This window comes from Colletes gigas, unplaced genomic scaffold (assembly GCF_013123115.1).
Source record: "Colletes gigas isolate AHSC1104 unplaced genomic scaffold, ASM1312311v1 Colletes_gigas_Sc00003, whole genome shotgun sequence".
Classification (NCBI taxonomy): Eukaryota; Metazoa; Arthropoda; class Insecta; order Hymenoptera; family Colletidae; genus Colletes; species Colletes gigas.
In genome coordinates this window covers 2,773,928-2,794,660 of record NW_025106632.1, presented here as the reverse complement: position 1 = coordinate 2,794,660, position 20,733 = coordinate 2,773,928, and the positions used below count along the sequence as shown (strand labels likewise).

The following is a 20,733-nucleotide window of genomic DNA, read 5'->3' as shown; positions in this document are numbered from 1 at the left end:
CGACGACGACGTTAATGAAAAATCCGCGGCCCAAAAAAATACTATACACGCATCTCGTGCGCGTGTATCGTCCTCTCTTCCTCTAGCTACACGCATTCGTTTTCTCTTGCAAAGTGACAATACTCTCTCTCTCTCTCTCTCTCTCTCTTTTTTTGTTATTCTTTTCTTAGTTTCTAATTCGTCTCTTCCCACGCACACACATACGCAAGCTTCCAAGAATCTGATTAATCGTAAATGAAACGCGTGCACCGTGTACCAGGTGTAAATGTGAAAATGATTGTGGAGTTAGTAAAATTATGTTATATAATTGGCAATCGGGTCGTCGAGCATTCGCGTCGTCAAGGAAAAGGTTCACTGCGAGGTTCCAGTGGGCGACAAACTCATTATACATTAAATATTAAAACATTTGATTAAACTCTAGATTTGCTCTATATTGAAAATATAAATTTCCATACTGTTCAAAGAAGCGATATTTAATTATCTAAGAAGATCTTTCTTCGATTGATGTACTCGTGTTTATCTCGATTACGCTAACATACTTCGCTAAGCAAAATTACTAATTCGTTTGTCAGCGACAGGACGTATCGCGTAAAATATTAACGAAGGTGTCAGCTACCGTTTTAAAGAAAAAGTTAAATCGTTGATCGACGCTCTTCAGCGGTTACGCTCGAAGCAGAATAAGTTGGCTGCTCAAGGTCGTTTTACAGCTACCCCCATCACATCCTCTGTCCTCCCCGCTACTCCATCCCTCGCTTCCTTGTTCCGACTATTGCCCACAGAAGACGTAAGTTTATAAAAGACATTGTTATCCGAACAAAGTGGTAAATGGTTGAATATTCGAGGCTGATCTTGAGCAACAAATTTATTTTGCCTGGACCGTGTCCGCCTCGTCGAAAAAACTAAAACGCCTGGTCACAGTGAAACGACGTTCCTCGAGCCACGCCAACGGCTCTTCGCGCCATTAGAAAAAAGGATCGTCGGATCGTACAAAAGGATGCTCTTCTCACCGATAGAAAAAAAAACTGATATTTGGCAACGGTGTGTAGCATCGAGAGCCGTAGACAGGGGGTTGGCTATTTTATACGCACGTGAAATATATTGTTCGTGTTTCTTCAGCGCGAGGTACAAAAGAACAGTATCTTACAAAGACAAGTATAGGCAGGTACTGTATTATGTTTCGCTTTTTTAGTTGATCGACGTCCGCGTTTTGCGGACGATCGGTTCGCACGTTTCGACGAGAATATTTTTTTCTTTACTCTTCTCTCAGCCTCTCTTCTACCCAGCGTCACGGTTCCGAATCGCTCGACGTTGCAACGTGTGCAAATCATGGAACCCTCCGAAGAACGAAGTGGTCTCAGTCGCGGTTCACTTCCTAGCGTGCTCGCGTTTAGGGAAACGCGACGTTCGAGTAAGGAAATTCGATTAGGATTGCTTCGATGGCCACTGGAGGGCTCCACGCAGAAATTGTAACGAGAAAACGATATTCCGTTTAATCGGGAAGTTTAAAAATTGAAATCTGAAACCCCGTTCGATTGCTTTTCCCATTTTTCACCCCAATTGCGCGAAAGAATCGTCAAGTTTGTCAATTTGCTGTCAATCTCTAGCACTTCCAGCTTAACGACGGTTATTAATCTATCTACATTGTGTTTTTAATTGACTCCGGCTTGAAAATGCTGTGAATTTTTTCGCGTACTTGGAGCGAAAGCTGAAGGCTACAAACGTGTTCACGCGTTTAGAGAACTCGTGGTTAATATTTTTGTTTACGAGATTTCGATCCTCGAGGCGTAAGTGGATCAACGAAGTACCATTCGTTTCCGCGTAAAACCCTCCAATTTCGCTGCACCATTGTTGCAAAAATACAACGCTCGTTCTGTTGCGTTAACTTCAGCAGCACAGTACTTTCTTCGAGTGAAGTGTTACCGCGAGAAATTGCGCTAATAAACCACATCAGGAGTGGCGAATCCGTGGGGTCAGCTACGTCGGTGTAACAATTTGAAAAGAAGAACGAGTCAAGACAAATTATTCGTACATTTGCGAACGTAAATCGACGCCTGATCAATAAACTTGAAAGTTTAAATTAATCGTGAGATATCTGTTGCTAGAAAAACGAGAAAAATTTGCCACTAACTGACATTCACGATGTTTCGACTACTCTCTATTCGACAAAGTAGAGAATAAATTAAGTAAACGATTTCGATCTAAATATTCTGTGTATTCAGTGTTTTGTTTCGTACGAAAAGTAGGTTGGAAATTAAAAGGTTGCGTATTACTAGACGCGAGTCCATTGAATACGCGTATTCGACGCTCGATCTATAATACTTTCATGTGTTTCGAGTTTCGATTTCCTCGGACGCGTTACGCCGGAAATCAGTAGTTTACAATCGTTAATTACACATCTATCTACGCGCTTCTGTCGCACGGAGAAATCAAAGGGATCGGTCGATCGATTGTCTTTAATCTCTACCACGTGAAACGAGATCAACAAAATGTAGAATACTTGATTTTTGTAGAATCGTGTGTGTTAAAAAATAGTAAAAACGCAGGATTACAATTCGAAAATCTGCAGCGATTTAATGACTTTCACAAATTATTGTCTACGAATGAAAAGTAGACGTAATAAAATTGTCTTATGGTAGGCCAGTATATCGTTGTTAAAGCTGCGTAGTCATAGTGTAACTATAATGCGTTACATTTAGATAGTGTAAACACTGGTGAAAGTGTTTCGTCCAATATTGTATTTAACCTAAGAAAAAACACGTATGGTTATTTTGATAGATATAATGACACTAGGCTTTAAACTGTTCATCTCATTCCTCGTTGTAGAAACTACGAGAAAAGTCGATCGAACGGATCGAATAGTCATTTACAAGAGTATCGAAATTTCGAGACGAATATGCCGATTATTTATACACTGTGTGACGACACCTCTAACATTTATGCTACTCTTTAGTTTTCGTAATTTCCCCAGATACGAATGAAAATTTCACATCGATCGTGAAACTGCGTTCTTCGATACTAGGAACAATTACAGGAAAAATGAACGTGATATTGAAACAACGAATAGTTCAAAGTGGTAATTGTTGAGATACTAACTCTGGAAGAAATTCAAGAATATTAAATTCAACAACTGTAGCGACAAACTATGATTCAAGGTGATTACAGATACGAATCTGGGGAAATTATTTCATCTATGAACAACATGGTTCTGTTTACGCTTGCCTGGCACTAACATTCTCGAAATTTTGTTCGATTTCAACCGGTCGAAGGGGCAACAAATTTTATACAATCTCGTCAGCGACGTCGCCCGAACGTTTAAACATGCTGTACAAATTGGTCGAACATTCGCCAATTATTTATCACCAGGTGAGAACGCGACTAGTAAAATACAATTGACAGGTTGAAATCTTTCTCTGACGTCTGTCCTTTCTTCGGTAGTTTCTATAGTTTGTCTGCTGGCTCGACGTTCGTCGTTATTCAAAATATTTGGTTATTATTTGCTATATCGAGACGCTGCCCATAAAACATCATCGTACAATTCTCGACGCGTTTCTTCAACGTTTGTGGGCCGTCAAGCTCGAAACGAAGACCTTCGTCTGGCGTCGATATTGGTATTCGTACAGTCCTCTCATTCTAGATCCTTCGTGAATTCTAATTTGGGGCTGTAAAGCACCTCGTAATAATCTTCTCGCGTACACAGCAGAAATCTATATAACGGAAATAAATATATCTACCATAAGTATTGTGCTTACGCGAAAAGAATAGTAGTTGACATCCCCACTCTAGTTCCCTAGTAAGGCGCGTCAGTCAATGACCAATTCGTGCGTTAGTAGGGAACTAGAGTGGGGATGTCAACACACCGTAGCCTTCTTTTCGTGCACCAAGAAATACCTCAAATAACATTTGGTATTCAGAGTACGGTATCAGAAAACTATCCGTAGATTCTCAGCAACTTTGCAACATCTTTAAACCGGTGGGCAGTCCCCAAAAGAAAAATTCACGAAGGTAAAGCTTTATTATGGTCGCTGAACAATCAGAATCAACTCTGCTCGGTCCAGCAATGGAACGTCCAGCTGACCGTTTACAAAGCGTCAGGACCGCGGTTAAGAGGTCCTCGTGTTCATTCTGGTCCATCGGGAAACAGTCGGCTGGATTTGTGCGCGATCATGTGAACATCTCGTCCTCGCGGAAGCATCTACGCGCCGCAAAGACCATCCCGTTGTCGCAAGGGTCTCGTTTCCGGCGTTTTAGAGTAGAACGCAGGCGGAGCCTTGCATCACGTCGGATATGAACATCGGCGCCCCGGCGCCGAGACCGCCGTCAGTCTGCTGGTTCGTGTCGTACTCGCAGTCGAAATAGCGACTCTGCGAACCGTTATCGTTCTTAAATTATGTATTCAAGAGCCCCCCGGAACGGGTTCGTCAAATCATAGTGTGTTTTAAAACGCGGGATCGTAACGGTTGCGAAACTTTTTTAATAGGTTCCGTTAAAACAGTTGGAACCGGAACTTTTATAATAAAAGTTCTCGCATTATAAGTTCCGATGGAAGCAGATAAATAAAAGTTTCCCGGAAACAGGAGTTCGGATTTGAATGAAATTTATGGGAAGTAAAAATCAGAGTTGCGGAATAGGAACGGATAAACAGTTTCTGATCGTTATTGTATCGTGCATGGTATCCCAGTAATCGTAGTAGGGACTAAAATGAAATTCAGATGACCCACCTGGCAATCTAAACATCTGCAATGGTCGCTCATTTTGCAAGTGATGCCCCACTGCTTAGCCATCGCCCTGTAAAATTGCTTGCTCGATTTGTGAAGTATCTTCGGCGCTTTCTTCCTGTTTTCTTGGGCGGACGCTTCGCGCGCGCTGATCTTTTCTTCCTCGTGTTTCTGCGCCTCGGCCGCGTACTCCAAACGCGTCTAAAACGTAGACACATTACTTTCTTCGTTAATCGTTACGTGGGAACAAAACGAATAAATTTTATAATTCTGTTACAAAGTGCATCGGGTTGGCAACCACTGCTTTATAGAATAGAATAATCGACTCCCTGCAATTCGCTTACAAATTTTTACGATCGAACAAATTGACACTGCAGCGAAAGAAATAAAATGGTTTAACTTATTTTGAGCACAATTCCAATGCTACGATCACGACTCGATTTAATTTATAAACGACTCCATTCACGAATGGATCCATGATTTGTATTCGTGAATAGAATTTACCCAAATCTGCCAAACAGGAGTGATGTTGTCGTTCGAACTAGTCCTCGAGGGTATTCGACAAATGCATAAAACGAGTTTTTTATTTGGAATAACCCAGATCTTTACCTGCTCGATAACGTGTTGATACGATGGTGGAGCAGAGCTCGGAATGGCGGGCTCGTTCCTCGGCATGAAGCTGTTGGAAGCAAACACCGACGGCTTTAAATTGGATTCCGGCTCGGTGGCCAATTGCAATTGGTTCACCGGTAGTTGAGCATCCTCCCCCCTCGCGTTGTCCTCCGTATCGTTGTCGTCGTTCATGTTTCTTTCTCTGTTGCCGTCCTTCGTGGCCTCCTTTCCGTTGCCTTCCTCGTTCTCCGCGGTCGCGGTCGTCTCCTTTTCCGTTTCGTTGTCCCCGGCCTCTTTGTCTTTCTCTCTATCCTTCTCCTCGCTGCTGCGCGTCTTCGACATCTTCGAGAACGGAAACTTGAACGGCGCCAGGTCGATCAGATTCTCTTTGTCTTCCTCGTCTGCAACAGAGGGGATTATCGGGCACCGTTTCCCCGCTACGCCGTGCACGCAGGAAATATCGCGTTCATGTACGGCACGTATAGAGAAAACAATGGAACTTTTCTTCGACGACAGTTGCAAACGACACCGAAACAACCCTCTTGCATAATGCGACCTTCGATCGACCTTAGTGTGACTCGTCGCGGCACGGAATTAAAAAGAACAACTAACTTCGTGACTTCATCGATCTCTATGCTGCGATCTTTTTTATCGGTACCGCCATCAGCATTTTTCAAACGTATGAATAGCAATGCATATTTGCCCACTGTTCTTAAAGGGGTAGTTCGGATAGCGATCAGACGTATTAACTCCAAGATCACTTTTCTTTGGAAATTAAAAAATCACAGACAGGGAATCACTCACGCAAAGAGAAACGGAGATTCTCGCATCCAAAGATACGCAGCACTCTTTGAATCGACATCTTGGCTCAACAGCCCACAACCGCCTCGCGCGAGCATCTCAACGACGACCATTAGTCATTGCGAATTCGAACACCCCACTTTCATCGAGGACTAACGAACCAATTGCTGTCTCCTACCTATAACGACCGCTGCACCGACACTGTCATCGCGAACTCTTCTGCAACCACTTATCGTGCAACGCCATAATCCGAAAACATGCCTTTTACGCGCAACTGGACACGTTGACCCCCGTTAATTGGCATTGTATAGCTTGATAGGCGTTTGAAGTTCTACTTATTTCGTGTATATATAGGTATAAATGTTATGGTGTCTATTTTGTGATCGATCAACGTGAATTTCACTTTCATTTCAAGCTTTTTCAAAATAAATTAGCACCGTAATAGTTTTTATAATTTTTGCAAATCACGAATGCAATTTTCAGTTTATCTATAACATAGAGAGAATAAAATACGTTTAATCTTGCGCGTGTCTTTAGAAATAAATTAAACCGTTTATTTTGTCCCGGACAGTAATGGCCGCGATCTACATTACTCCGAGGTGGGGTTTCCCGTCCACTGGGAAATGCTAATCGCAAGTTAACGTCTGCCGTGTAGATACGGAAACAGTCAGTGAACATCGGTGCAATAAAATTTAGAATATGCAGGCGGTTATGACGGACACGTAGCTGAATAGCTCCTTAATCCCCCCGGTCAGGCGGTTTCTGACGTCATGCATACAATAAGCGACCGAACAATAAGATTCTGAGGACGGAACGTTGACAGCGACTCGCAACTTCGTTCTCGCGACAGTTGCGATGCAATCTGCATCCAATGCAACACCGTTTCTGATCGAATTCCTAGTACCCGGTGGCTATTTTAAAGTTTCATCGAGAGTCGAGGGATTGGAAATAAAAACACTTTCAAAAGTAGAAGAATCGTGTTCGAATAAATATTAATACATAATTTCTTTCGTAACTTTAACACGTTCAGATCAGAACCTTATAATATTCTGCTGGACTAAAATTTTGATTTTAGACTATTGTAAAGTAATCTTCTTCTTGCTAGTTCCATAGTGGTAAATATGTCACCCATATATGGGTCACGTGGCAGTCAAAGTGTTGAAATAAATGGGGTTCGAAAGGGTTTGCGACGACAGTTCCCGCGCTCATCACCAGAGGACTACGCTCTTGTCACTCTTGCAAACGCTCGACCAACAGTCTACGATAGTAATTGTTTTTTCACCCCACAGCAAGCCACCACAAGGTTAAAACACAGGAAGGTTACATTAAAATCCTAAAAGTTCCCCATTTAAACCGTGCAACGGTCACATCTACTCCAATCTCAGTTACAATCAATATCAATGGATATCCGCGAGCAGTTTCAATTGTGCACGGGACCACCCTCTACGGTTATAATATAATACAAACTCATCAAGGGGGAGAATCGATTTGAAACTCCCGGTGGGATGACCTAGAAATCTTGAAAAATCTAAGCCGACACGCAAAATCTGACGGGCTCCTTTTCAACCGGCGGTGCGCTCGTCCGAACCAATTCCCCAGCCAGAATCAATATTTACGGTGTTACGAGGGTGGATTCAGTTGCACGGACCAGTGCATTACGATATATTATAAGCTCGGAGGAGAGCAACTAACGTCAACAGGAACCAAGTGAAAAAAAAGGGGGAGAAATACAACCGGAGTTAGAAAATCCGGCTGGAAACGGAAACGATAAAAGGGAGAATCATGGAGCAGAAAGGTTGAGGGGGGGGGGAGATGGGGTGGATGTTGGAGGGTGGAAGGGAAAAGTAGTTCGTTCCCGCGGAAAGGAGGTGTGTCCTCGGTGCGAGTGCACCCGGAGCTTCATCTGTCGTTGACCCAGTGGCCGAGTTTCGGTGTTATCGGTCGACCTAACGCAGCTGCGGCTGACTTTAAAGCCACCGACTCCTCCAGGAGAATCTAAGCTGACCGACACGCGTGATCGTCCACGGATTCGTCGATCTCTAACCCGGGAATTAGCGTCTCGGTATAATCCCGGGTTCATTTACGGTGATCGATATCGAACGCGTCCCTCGGCGCGAGTTCGAGCCGGAGACGCGACCTATCTCGATCTGCCATGGCGTCTTAATTGTTTTGGATATCTGCCCCCGGTGAATCCTGGCGAGAGTTTCGCTACCCCGGGCACGTCCCACTGAGCACGAAATGTAAAATCGAGACGCTGCTCCCGAACTGTATTCCCGGTTTCTCGAGGGATTCTAATCCGAGTGCTCCATCGCTAATCGTTCAACCCTTTGGTGCACGAATTTTTCTCCAACTCCTTCGGAGTTTACGAATCGAACGTCGAAAGTATGGAAATCGGGTTCTTTAAAAATTCGTACGAAGTTTGATATCGAGTTTTAACGAGACAGGTTTGAGAATAAACATTTTTGCATCCCCCATTTTTAATCTGGTAGTACTTTCAACTCCGTATTCGTAATCAGCGACCCAGAAAACCTTGGAGAGTTTCGAGCGAATCTGGCCGATTTTAAATATTCCGTCTGTCATATTCGACCCGCCATTTTGAATTTTGTGTTTTCAACACCGGAACCAGTGACCGAAAAAACCTGGAGTACTGAGTTTTGTGTATAGGTTATGTAATGTTTCGAGTAAACGAATTTTGTATTAGTATTTGTGATGGGAGATAGCAAGATCTTTATACAAAATTTCGATGAATATGAAAAAACCTATTCTTTCTTGAAAGGATATTAAATAAGAAAAATACTATTTGAAAAAATTATCATTTATGGGATTAGAACATTTTACCTGAAATATGCAATAATAAACGCGGAAGGTACGAATGTTTTATTGCTCAAAAAATCCCTCTTTCAGTCGATCCTGTCTCTCTATTCGTTCGAACAATGGCTGGTTTATCGTATCGAATTTAAAACAAGTTCTGATGAAAAGGTTCGGAACATTTTATTTTTCGATACCTAGCCCTTGAACTTCGATCCATTTTATCCTGTCTGAATAGTTTTTTTCGAGGCAGATCTAGATCATGATTGAAAAATTTGCCAAATCTTGAACAATAATAAAACAAAAGCTTATTCGAACGAAAGATTCTATTTCCTAAATTCCACATTTACATGTTCGATGAAAGTCTGATCGTAACATACGTATAATGTGCACCTGTAATTAATTCGAACAGCAGAAACTTGCGCTATCGCGATGCAAAGTTTGCCCTGTGCTTCGACCTACGGCCCCCTTGGCAAATAGTTTTTGATGTACAACATCGCCCTATCGACCTTGTAATGGTTCCAGTCGTGGTTAACGTTTGCTCGCGCAACGAATAAACACAAATTCTCCGAGGAAATATTTCCTCCGTAAGATATTTCTCGATACAAACAGGGCAGAAATCAAGCACCGGGTGCTTGTTCCGCGAAACTTCCAATGTACAGACATCGCTAATATTTACTTAGGAAAGGTCAGATGGGTGTAAGCGAACCACCTTATACGCGAGAACTTCGTCGGAACACGCGGAACGGTTCAGCCATCGAGAGCGTTAAGAAACTAATTTTCCCCGCCGCGTGCATAAAATATTTATTCGAACTTTTTCGACGCGGCCTGGCCGAGCCGCGAAATGGGAATTCTTCTCTGTCAGCTTTCTCGAAATGCACGCTGAACTGCGTGGAACAACGCGGGACGCATTCACGCGGAAGCGTCATTCAAAGTGGCAGGTTTAATGCGATATCTTGCATTCCTTCGCGGCGAACGGGAAGAAGATTGCTTGAAATTCTTCTACCCGTACGTTAAAAATATTTTACCTTGAAAGCTCGATTAACCGCGAGCTGCTGACAATGTAGCCCCCGGACCGCACGTCGTCCTTTTTAATGGAACGGGAATGCAATCATAGAAAGAGAGTAGCAGGAAACATAGGAAGCGGCTGCTGTTATCGACAATAGCGCAATTAGGTAGAATACTTGGCGTGGGCGAGGCGAAACCGAGCCTGCAGCTCGCTACGGAAACGCTCGGAAACCGGGAAATTGTTGTCGGTGGTTTGTAGATGCGCGCCTTTAAATTTTGCCACGCTCCAAAGTTTACCGAGAGCGTTCAAATTACATATCCGTCCGTTCGAGTTATTTGCATTGCATTTTACTTTCTAACCCCGTCTTCGTTCCGAAATTTACATCGCGGGAAGTTAAGTTCTTTGCTGGCAGAAATTTCTGGCGCTTTCGAATTTTGTTGGGGCGATAATTCGTCGATGTATCGACTAGTAGAACGAAAATGGTATTAAACGATAGAAAGAATTGTTCAAAATTTAAGTCAAAATTAAAAAACCTTTTTAATCGCTATATTACTGTTGTAAATACGCCAGAGTGTGATATTGTACTCCACTATGGCAAACAATTTGAAATATATTATATCAAAATTTTAATTTGTTTCAAATCCAGAATTTGAATTGAATAAAAACTTTTGGACCGTATTTAAAAGCAAATGGATGTAATAACAGTAGTGGTATTCCGAAATACAACGAAAAATTATGTATTAAATGAGACAAAACGAGCTCGAGCCATTGTCGAAGCTAAAAGCTCGCCGGACCAAGTGTTTAATCCGTAAAAAAATTGCCAATTTGTAGAAAATTATGTAACGAAATTATTTTGTAATATTTGGGTTGAAATTCCACGTGTGTGTTCGAGTATTGCTTTTCTGATTGCCACTGCAGCCAATATTTGTTCCGTATTTAGCAGACTCCCGAGTTAAAACCATCCTGACCCGCATGTGGGTCAGCGGACAGTCAACGCGTTAAATAAGTAAAATAGGACCGTCGGTGGTCGGACAAAGCGAACTTGAAATGCACGTGGAAACGAAAAAAAAAAGTTCAGTCACTCGTTGGAACATCGGTCACGGATTAGTTTGCGAATGTAGTTTAAATAATAAACTCATGCTCAAGTAATAAAATTCTACAAGGTGCGGCCACCTTTGTGAAAAATTTTAATGGCAAATTCTAGAGGCCAAAATAAAAAGTTATTAACGCTTAAAGTTCCATACCGACCAGAACATTTTTCGGCAAAATTACAAAATTCCCAATCGTTCTAAAAAAATTATTTTTGGGTATAGAGGTCAATTACAATCATTTATGGTGAATAGACATAACCTCGAATTCCTACGCACTTTCAAGAAAAAAATTCGAGTAGGTGCTGAAATTTTTTGGCAAAATTACAAAATTTCAAATCGTTCTAAAAAAATTATTTTTGGGTATAGAGCTCAATTACAATCATTTTTGGTGAATAGACGTAACTCCGAAATCCTACGCATTTGCGAGAAAAAAATTCTTTACCAAAAATACAATGTCTTACCGAAGACAAAATGATTCCCCTGAAATTTGTAGACTCGGTACGATTAAATTGCAGCAGCGATCAAAACACTAGTACATCGGAAAGTTCTGCGTTCACGATCACAGAACCGCTCGCCATTCTGCACTCAACCAAGTAGAATATTGCCAGCCAAGGTCGGACGGGCGGAACATAGAATGCATAGTTGACTAATTAGAGGCTGACAAGTTGGAATCGGACGAAGGGAAAATTATCGTTCACGGTTAAGCAAGCGGAACAGAATCGCTCAGCGGCAGGCAAGTAGAACGGGGCAGTTTGTGCGCAGACACGAAGAATAGAGTTGCGAACGGTCTGACAAGTAGAGCATACCTGGTCCCCGTAGTTAGAGAACGGTTTGTTCGCGGTTAGGAGCGGTAGAATGGAATCGTCTACGACCTGCCAGATACAATGGGATGTTCTATTCGCACCTTCGATACGTAACATTACGAAACGAACGTTTGTAAATGTTTGCGTATCGATAGCCTTGACCGATATTTTTCTGCGTTTACATAATATCGCCCTTAGAAAATATCTTAGGAGACCGTTCGAGCGCGAAATATTCAACGACCAGGAAAATTATTGTCAACTTCCGTCCGGTAATACCCAGGAGAAGCAATTAAAATCTTCGAAGTTCTTCCATTTCCACAGAATTTGTCGAAGAATTAAACGCGCAAACAAGCCCCGGCTCAACCTTACTCGTTAATCCCGCGACAGAGTCCCTCGGAAGTTTACAATCCGACGAAGCTCGCGCGCTTTAAGTGGAGCAAGGACGCGAAAGCACGTTTTCTGAATGTCTTCGAAAAAAAAGCAGCCGCTAAAAGAGGAGAGCGAGCCCGGGATGAAAGAGAATTGGCAACGATCGTGACACGGTCGCGTTTTGCTAGCGGTCCCTAAAATCTCCGCTGGAATTATGGCTTTCATGCTTGACTGGAAGCGCCTGGATTGCAGCCATAGGCGTGGATATCGACCGCACAAAGGGCTGAAAGAAGTACAAAGCGCGCCGCGGCGATGGGGGACGTTTCCAGTCGCTTCGAAGGAATAATGTCGCTTCTGAAGTGTCCGCGATCCGGAGGGGCGACGAGAGAATTTGAAAAAAATCTTTTCCGGTCTCAAGCTCGAAATCGAAACGCTTTGGGTGCCTTAGACGCGAAATCACGAGGGCCTGAAAGCTTCGAACTTGAGACGAGAAGGTTTCTGAAAGCGTCGGTATTGAAATCAGAAAGGACCGGGAAGTTCTGCGTGCTTTGAATTCGGACCCGGATATCGGCAAGGTAAAAAATTGTTGACTCGAGGATGAAAATCTATGCAAGCTTTGGACTAGAAATTGGATTCTTTGAATTATGAATCCGGGAAACGGTGTCGGCTTAAAAGTTGAAGCCGGGGACTTTTGGGGAGGCTTTACATCTGAAATCGGATACATCTGGGACCTTTAAAACTGATAACAGCGGGCTTTCGAAAGCGTCAAATGTGAAAGAGTTCTAACGTTAAGTTTCGTAAGTTTATTTTGAAGATTAAAATCAATCGACGAATGTTTCGAACGGAGAAAAGTTCGCGAAGATTTGAAATTCGGAATCGGTACGCTCGGAAAAGCGTGAATTTCGAAACGGTAGATTTTGTATCAAAAATCAAGCGGGCTTTGAATTTGAAATCAGAATGCTCCGAAAGCTTTGAACTGGAAATCCGAACGCAACGGAAACTTAAATATGAAAAGCGTCCAAAGATTTAAATATGAAACCAGGAGGCACCGAAAAGCGTTAAATTTGAAATCCGACTGGCGGAGAGCGCGTCATAAATATATGCAATTAAATTCTGATATTTTACAATCTACCATCGCGCAGCGTACGCTCGAATATTCCTACCCCGTCCGACCTGTCGACAAGATTGATCCTCGGTGTAATTATTATTATTATCAGTTTCAGTAATATCTGCAACTTTCAGTAATAACTTTGCACCCCTTCTCTCCCGAATAAGTTACCCGTAAGAAAACTAGATAGCAATTTTCGGGCGATAGACCGTCTATGGGCACGTAAATCATCCCCTTAATTCGCCATTCGTTCGAGTGGCATCGAAGGAGCAACGAAGGGTTGGCGACGATTTTAAATCGTTGCTCGCTTTGAGAGCCCCGTCGGATACAGGTTGTCGAAATAAGACGACTACTCGACGGAGCTGCTCGAAGGGGGGAACGAACGAAGTAGGTGGCAAAGTAGGTTGCCGTGGGTGGGGTTGGAGGGGTGAAAATCCAGCGGATTCAATGGCCGTACACCCCTCGATAGAAGTGGACGGTCTCATGTCAGTGGCCCCAGCTAGTGCACCGTCATCCTGGGCTCGCACCTTTCGTCCTAGTTTCTCCGTTCTTACCCCCCACTCCGTTCCTGCCAACCCGTTCGTTCCCCTCCAACCCTTCCGCTCCACCCACTCTCGGTGCACCCTCGTAGATCTTTATCTCGTCGGCGCTTTTCGTTTTCTTCTTTCATTACTCGCTCATACATTCGGAATCTCTGCTCTTCTCCTCCTCGTGTCCGACTCTGTCTGGCCACGTTCGTCCGTTTCTACTTCGGGCTCGGTTGGACCGGTCAAACGAGGCTGCGATAGAAACTCTCCCCCCCACCTGCTGGCTCCTTTTACACGGCGGGGGAGGAGCTGGCAGCTCGACTCTCTGATCGCTTTGCAATTTCAAATTTACATTTTGATCTCCTTTTACTTTCCTGACAGTCGCGGAACGTAACAGAGGGGACACGCTATCGGTCGAAATTTCTTTCGTTCTTAAATTCGTCCCGGTGCTCTGTCATATTTCTGACAGTTACAAATTGCTATAAGGTTATAGTTTGGCGACGTCAGTGATTTTTAAACCCACTTACATTACAGGAAATAAGAATTAATTTCTCTTAAGTTCTTATTTAAAAATTTTATTTTCCTTTTGAAATTTTACGTGAACTATGTTCCCTAATTATTAGGAAATGCGAAACCATCGAGGAAATCGTGGGAATTAAAGTGTAAGCGTGGGCAGATTGGACCGCCAGCTTAATGGTTTAATACAAAGGGCGACACCGTTTTTAGTAGCGCCATTTTTGCTATTGTATACACAATTGCTTGCAGAAATGGAACAGCTGCGTATCACAGTGTCTAATATTAACGTCATTTATCTCGAGACTACTTTTACTTAGCTGGTGTTCTCGAAAACTCCTAGGATTCACACAAATGTAAGACATTATTCAAAAGCTGTGTATTTAAACTTTTTTAACATCATGTTCTATTGCTTTGTACGCTAATGGGGCTTTCCGTTCGTTGAATAAATAAAGTAATTACCGATCGAGAGTCGTGGGATTCGCAGTCTGAATCGTCTGAATGGAGAGTTCGATCGCGTTGCAATAGTCTCTGCGTCACTGTTGAGCGTACCGGTCGCATAATTAAAGAATGTTCATTGTATCGCGAGCTACCAATCTATCTACTTTGTCTATGTTCTCCGCTGTCAACTCCTTTCTCCTTTGTCTTTCCTGTTTCTTTTCATTCTGCGTTCTCCTTGACTGGTTCTTCAAAAAGTTCCCCAGCTCCGTCGAACCGTTGACTGAAGGGGTTGCATTGTCTCCGGGAACGACAAACACTCTCGGCATCATACCCTTTCATGCAAGAACTTCATCCGCCATTGAAGTGACTTTTCGTGGAAGTTCGGGGCGAACAATGGCGGTTGTATCAGCCGCAATGCTGACCCCGAGGTGACGAGGTAATCTGGCGTCTTCAGTCGAAAGTTTGGCGCTGTCAAATATCCTCCAGCCGTCTCCCCCCGTCGAGAATGGCGACGGAACAAATTCCGCAGACGTTTCAGCGGACAAAGTTTCGACGACCTCGCGATTCGTGCGTCGGGCTGTTCAATTTCACTGGCGGGTTTCGAAGGTTGCGATTAAATATTCACATCCACCCTTAACCTTGCGTTCTATAGGACGTGACTCGAAACGCGTTCGAACAAATTCTAAATTATGCATGGGAAATATTTAAGTTATCTAATACATAGGTAAACCGATGAAAAGATATTCAATGTTTCGGAATTTGAATAATTTCAGTTTACTTTGAAACGCGACATTGTTCGAATAGTTTCACTGAAAAATATTGTCAGATAATTCGAAACATTTTTATTGTTTCGCAGAATTTATTGCACGATGCACGAAAGTATGTGCAAAGTATGAAATACGGGTTTGTTACTCTTTCGCTCTGCTTCTGATAACGTTGTTAATATTGAGAAAGGGGAAGCAATCATTTCTACTAGAATTTGCTCTTCGTATTTTGATATCCTAAACAGTTTCCCTTTTATAAAATTCCATAAACGCCCTTTTTCATTTCCAGGCTGCCTTCTTAAATCGTCAAGAACGTTAAGGTTACCTTCCTGTATTAATAATTAAAACGACCGCTAAAATTCTTAAGCTGTCCTTTCACGCGGATTTGTCGACGTTACAAAAAAGGATTTTCTCGAATCCCGCGTTGCATCCGGTACAACGGGTTGCATTCAACCAGCAAACAATGGGCTCGACGAGTTTCTGTCGTGCTCGTTCGCGGGAGAGGAATTTTTAAAACGATTTCGATCCGTCCGGTAGCGCGTACGTGTTGTTGAAAATTGCGAAAAATATTATTTAAAAAAGCCTCGCTTGTGTAAATAATATTCACCGATCTGGTTCATACATTCTTTGTAAACGTTCAAAATTTGCTGCTTTATTTTCTTCGGTATTTTTTCGGTATTAACGGAATCGACAACAGTTTATGCAAAACCATGAAAATTGTCACACGGAACCAATCACAACTATTCTATTCTATATATAATTTGTTTCGTATTTTGCCTTGAAATCTTTCTCTATATCAGTCAAATAAAAATATCAAAGTTCTGTACGAAGACGAGAGAGTGCAGAATGCAATCGTTCTGTCTCGAAGAGAGGGTCCGTTGATTGTTGTGAACGAAGAAAAATGAACGTTTGTTGTTGGAGGTCTTCGATTCGCAAGGTCTTCGTGAGTATATGTAATTAACCCCGTTGCTCGAATGTCAGTGCAATGGGAACGTCAATCGCAGGCTTTGGCTACCGTCGCGTCAATCGCGACATTACTACTTGCGTAAACTGATTACATTTGTAATAAAGCTACTGTCCTCGATACGAGCTTATATTTTTAATTAATTTCATAAAAGAACAAAAAAGAATCATTTTACGGGCTGGTCGACAGTGCAAATCGAGTTTAAATTCTACAAAAAAAAATGAGTTTACAATAAAATATTTTTTTTTGTTTTAAATATTTGTTAGTTCTGTTCGTCTAAATGTTTCTAGCTTAACCTTCCGCCAAGAATGCGTCGGTATCGGGTTACGTGTAACGTTGATATTCGATATCTTTCTGACGATGAACGACTGGCCTTCGAAGTCGAATTTCGGTTTCCGGAAGGACTTGGCCCGCGAGTGCTGCCATCAACTTCGAGACTTTGGCATCAATCTCGGCTGTATTCGGCTCGGATTCGCGTCGATGAGTAACCCTAAACCACCAAACAAAGTTCTGACCCGTGTCGGGTGCCAGCCACTCCCTTTTCCGCTCGTCGGTTTTAGCTCTTGCGTAAAAGGCCAGACAGAAATCGCTCGGTTAAACTGCTGACGCGTTAGAACATTTTTCTTCCATGTTATACGGCAACGAGCTTATTGGAAACGACGCCAATACCGCTTGTTTTCCATGCAAATTACTATTTACTGTCCCTCCTACCCTGACTATCCTTGGTCAAAACATCGGAAGACTTTTTATTACTAAATTTTTTAAAATAGAAATACTTGGAGCAATTTTTTTATGCCGAACATATTTGAAAACATTTTCGACCTCTGTTCTTTTTTGGTTATCTTCGATCAATACGTGAAATTATTTTAATCAACAGATTAAAATAAATGTAAACCGAACTTATGAAATTTTCATCACAACGTGCCACAATTCATTAACACTTTGGGCAACGAGGTCCTGACCTACTTGTTACATGGAACCCTACCAAGAAATAATTCATTGATGCCACCGAAATAGCTTTCCAACGAAAGTAAATTGAAGGACATTGTCCTCAAACACATTCACGAGATTCCAGTGCCGTTCTCCGTTGACCTTTTCCTTTTCGAGTCATACTGTAATTCCAATTTCATCACAGTGTTTAATTTCCACCGAGAATGTTGGAGAGATTGTAGGCTGTGATTCGTGAGAACTGCTTATTGAGCCGCGTGCGCACTTTTGTGCACCTGTTGATAGATGCAACTGGCACCAGGGATTATAAAGCGATCTTGGGATCGTAGCAGCTTCGTCAAAGCGCGTTTCACCGCTGGACGACCGACGAACAATAGCGTGAAATGTCAAACGTCGATGTCAAACACACAAAACGAATATCTTTGGATCGTACAGTGTGCACGGCTGACTTCATCGTTGATTCAACTACTTGGAAATTGATGGCGACTATTGATCAGAATTTTGCTGGAATTTCCGCGTATCGATGCATTAAATGTATAATGATTCGGGGCTGTGGACCGTCGAAATTATTTGGATATCTCCAGGGGAATTGAAAAATTCATTTAGTTTAATTATTGCATTTTACGTACGATGAATAATTTTTTATTTGACCAAAGATATATATTTTTAGTTCCTTAAGCATGTTAGAAAACTATGGAATAGTTATTTGTTACATACGTGCGCGGCTGACTATGTGTTGATTCGACTACTTAGAAATTGATGGCGACTTGAAATTAAGTAGTGTAATAAATATGGACAATTATATCGTACAGTAACAAAGCATCACGTGCTTGTAGACTCGTATAGTGCATGAATTACAATAATAAATGGGATATTTAAAAAAATAATCTAGAATAGGGATATTGAGAATTAATAATTGAATAACAGCATTCGTTTCCCCGAGTTTTTTTCGTCTCTGAACGCGTGTAACACGTTCAAGGGAAGTGTCTATCTAATTAATAACCAAATTAATAGCTCGTGGAAGCTTCAGCGAACAGCTGTTTCCTGGACAACCGGATTTGCAATGTTTGTGATATTAGCTTCGCGTAAATCGTGTACAGAGACGGATGCAGTGAAACATTAGCAGAAGTATTTTTATTTCATTAATTATTAATTAAATATTTCAAATTACCGTTTCTGGTGAAATCGGACGATGTTTATTCCGCGAACCATGTTTCTGCGAATTTTACAAACTGCATTCGTATTTTATAATTCGTATATTATAATTTTCGTAGAAAAAATTCGCAAAAAACAAGTAAACTATACGGGTCTGCTCCCATTCGTAATTTAAGAGGCTCGATCTGCCAAATTCTCATTTGCTATTTTTCTAATTATGAGTAAATACCATTCTTTTGTAATTATTCGTGGAAATAAGTATGATTTTTCTATAAAAATGGTAGACAGAGAAATCAAAACGAGAACGAAATGGGGACACAAATAACAATGGTTACGTAAAAGGTTGGATGAAGATCGTATCAACGGAATCGCGCAGAGATACTAAGACGGAACAGCGCCGTAAACGACGGAAAATTTATCGCGGGTCCATTTTCTTTCCCCGCGGGTCGGCGGAAAAGTCAACGACGCAGAAACGTTTACAAGACTTCGAGCGGGATGGAAGCACAGGAGGTTGATCGACCGTAACGAGGGTTTGGCGACAGTAGAAACAGACACACGTGTCAACGAAACTGAAGGTAGTGATGGATTGTTAGATTGTTTATTCGACAAACTTTCTGCCCGAGACGTCACGAACAGATGAAATGGCTTAGTAATCAACGAAAATCTTTTTTGAGGGCGCAACGAGGGTGGACGCGTTCCTTTAATATTCAATAAAACATTTTACAACTTTTAAATGGGCATTTCAGGAGTTCTGTGTGTGCTCGAAATAGTAATTTATTGTTTATTTGTTAGTTGACTATTGATATAAGATGAATGGAAATTGCAGTGGATGTCTAATGTTTGTAAACAGAAATAATTCCATGATCTACCTTGCCTATTACACCAAAGCCTGATATCAACACAGCACAACTCGTAAACTCGCACAAACACATTTCATCGCATAATTAAATTCGCCCACGATTACGCTCCTTATAGCGAAGTCCTAAGGAATGACACCCAACTGCATTTAAATTGCTAAATGTAATGTAAACACAAGTTCATAAAACTCTCCTTACATAATAAACACCAGACATCTCTGCTACTCTTAACGGAATTTAAAACTGATGTTTTAGTATTTTAAGCATCAGAATGCAAACACAATCGTTCAGTGAGGTTTCATCTGCCTGTGAAATTAAACACCGTAATAGCGAATAAAGTTAAAGGTAATCAAATAATCAAGAGGGCTGAGACATAAAATTCTTTTAAAAAATTTACTATTCCTCAGGAATTAATTCCACGGAAATGAATGCAAGTTCAGAAGTTTCCTTTCACGCAATGTTTATTTATGTTTCATAGAGCGAAGAAAATTTTCTTTTGAGCTGCTATTTTTAAATAAATTTCACAGGTTGTGGAGAAACTGAAGACTTATTGCAATCAGCGCGAATTTCTATAGAAAGCTTCGTATTTTCAAACTTAATCGAACGAATTTCAAGCACGAGGACATAAATCTTTGGAATTTAAATATTTTACGAGACGTCGTTCGATCTCGAAAACGACAACCGTCTTTATTAAGGATATACCGGTTGCTACGCGTGTTCAAACTTCGCCGTACAGCTCCATACGCGTCGCGACAACCGCAAACTATGGCTCAAAGGCTGCATCGATACCGTTCCCCTAATCCCAGCGATAAAAAAAAAAACTTTTCCAAGTTTTCGTACACGGTCGATCGTCGGTCACGTCATCGATCAAGGATTCCTCGCGGAGGATCGAGTCCATCTCCAGACATCGGCTCTATTGATCGCCAATGTCAACGCACACCAGCGCACGGAGCGGCGTAGATACACGCGAGAGATGGGTGCGTTTCCTTTGCCGGACAAAGCACGCAGATCGAGCAGAGATAGCCTGATCGACGTTTTCGCGCGAATATTTCGCGACACCAACGGTCCGAGTATCGTTAAAAATGTGCAGTTACTCACGAACGTCGGCCGTCAGCGAGCCTGGTCGTTGGAACTTGAGTGCTTCCTTGAAATCCGGCCGAACAGCTTCGTGGAGACTCGCACGGGGTGTCGGTGTTAGACGGCCATGTTGTTGGAGATCCAACGCCCTCTGGCCGATGCTCCGCGAAC

The 20,733-nt window shown here is 42.1% G+C and overlaps 2 protein-coding genes across 3 annotated transcripts in view; one reads left to right on the top strand and one right to left on the bottom strand.

Moving 5' to 3' along the window:
* The window catches only part of LOC122404868, a 133,582-nt gene that overhangs the window by 31,917 nt on the left and 80,932 nt on the right, over positions 1 to 20,733 (top strand). The gene's annotated exons all lie outside the window — the stretch shown is intronic.
* On the bottom strand, positions 3,941 to 20,692 carry LOC122404869. 2 transcript variants are annotated; one of them, XM_043409188.1, is made up of 4 exons: positions 20,584 to 20,692; positions 5,325 to 5,728; positions 4,719 to 4,916; positions 3,941 to 4,361 (listed from the first exon to the last, which is right to left on the bottom strand). In XM_043409188.1, exons 2-4 carry the CDS (start codon positions 5,667 to 5,669, stop codon positions 4,245 to 4,247), a joined length of 660 nt encoding a protein of 219 aa, XP_043265123.1. In that variant the 5' UTR covers positions 5,670 to 5,728; positions 20,584 to 20,692; the 3' UTR covers positions 3,941 to 4,244. The 2 variants fall into 2 exon arrangements, with proteins under 2 accessions (XP_043265123.1, XP_043265122.1); XM_043409187.1 differs by lacking the exon at positions 20,584 to 20,692 and adding an exon at positions 6,132 to 6,205.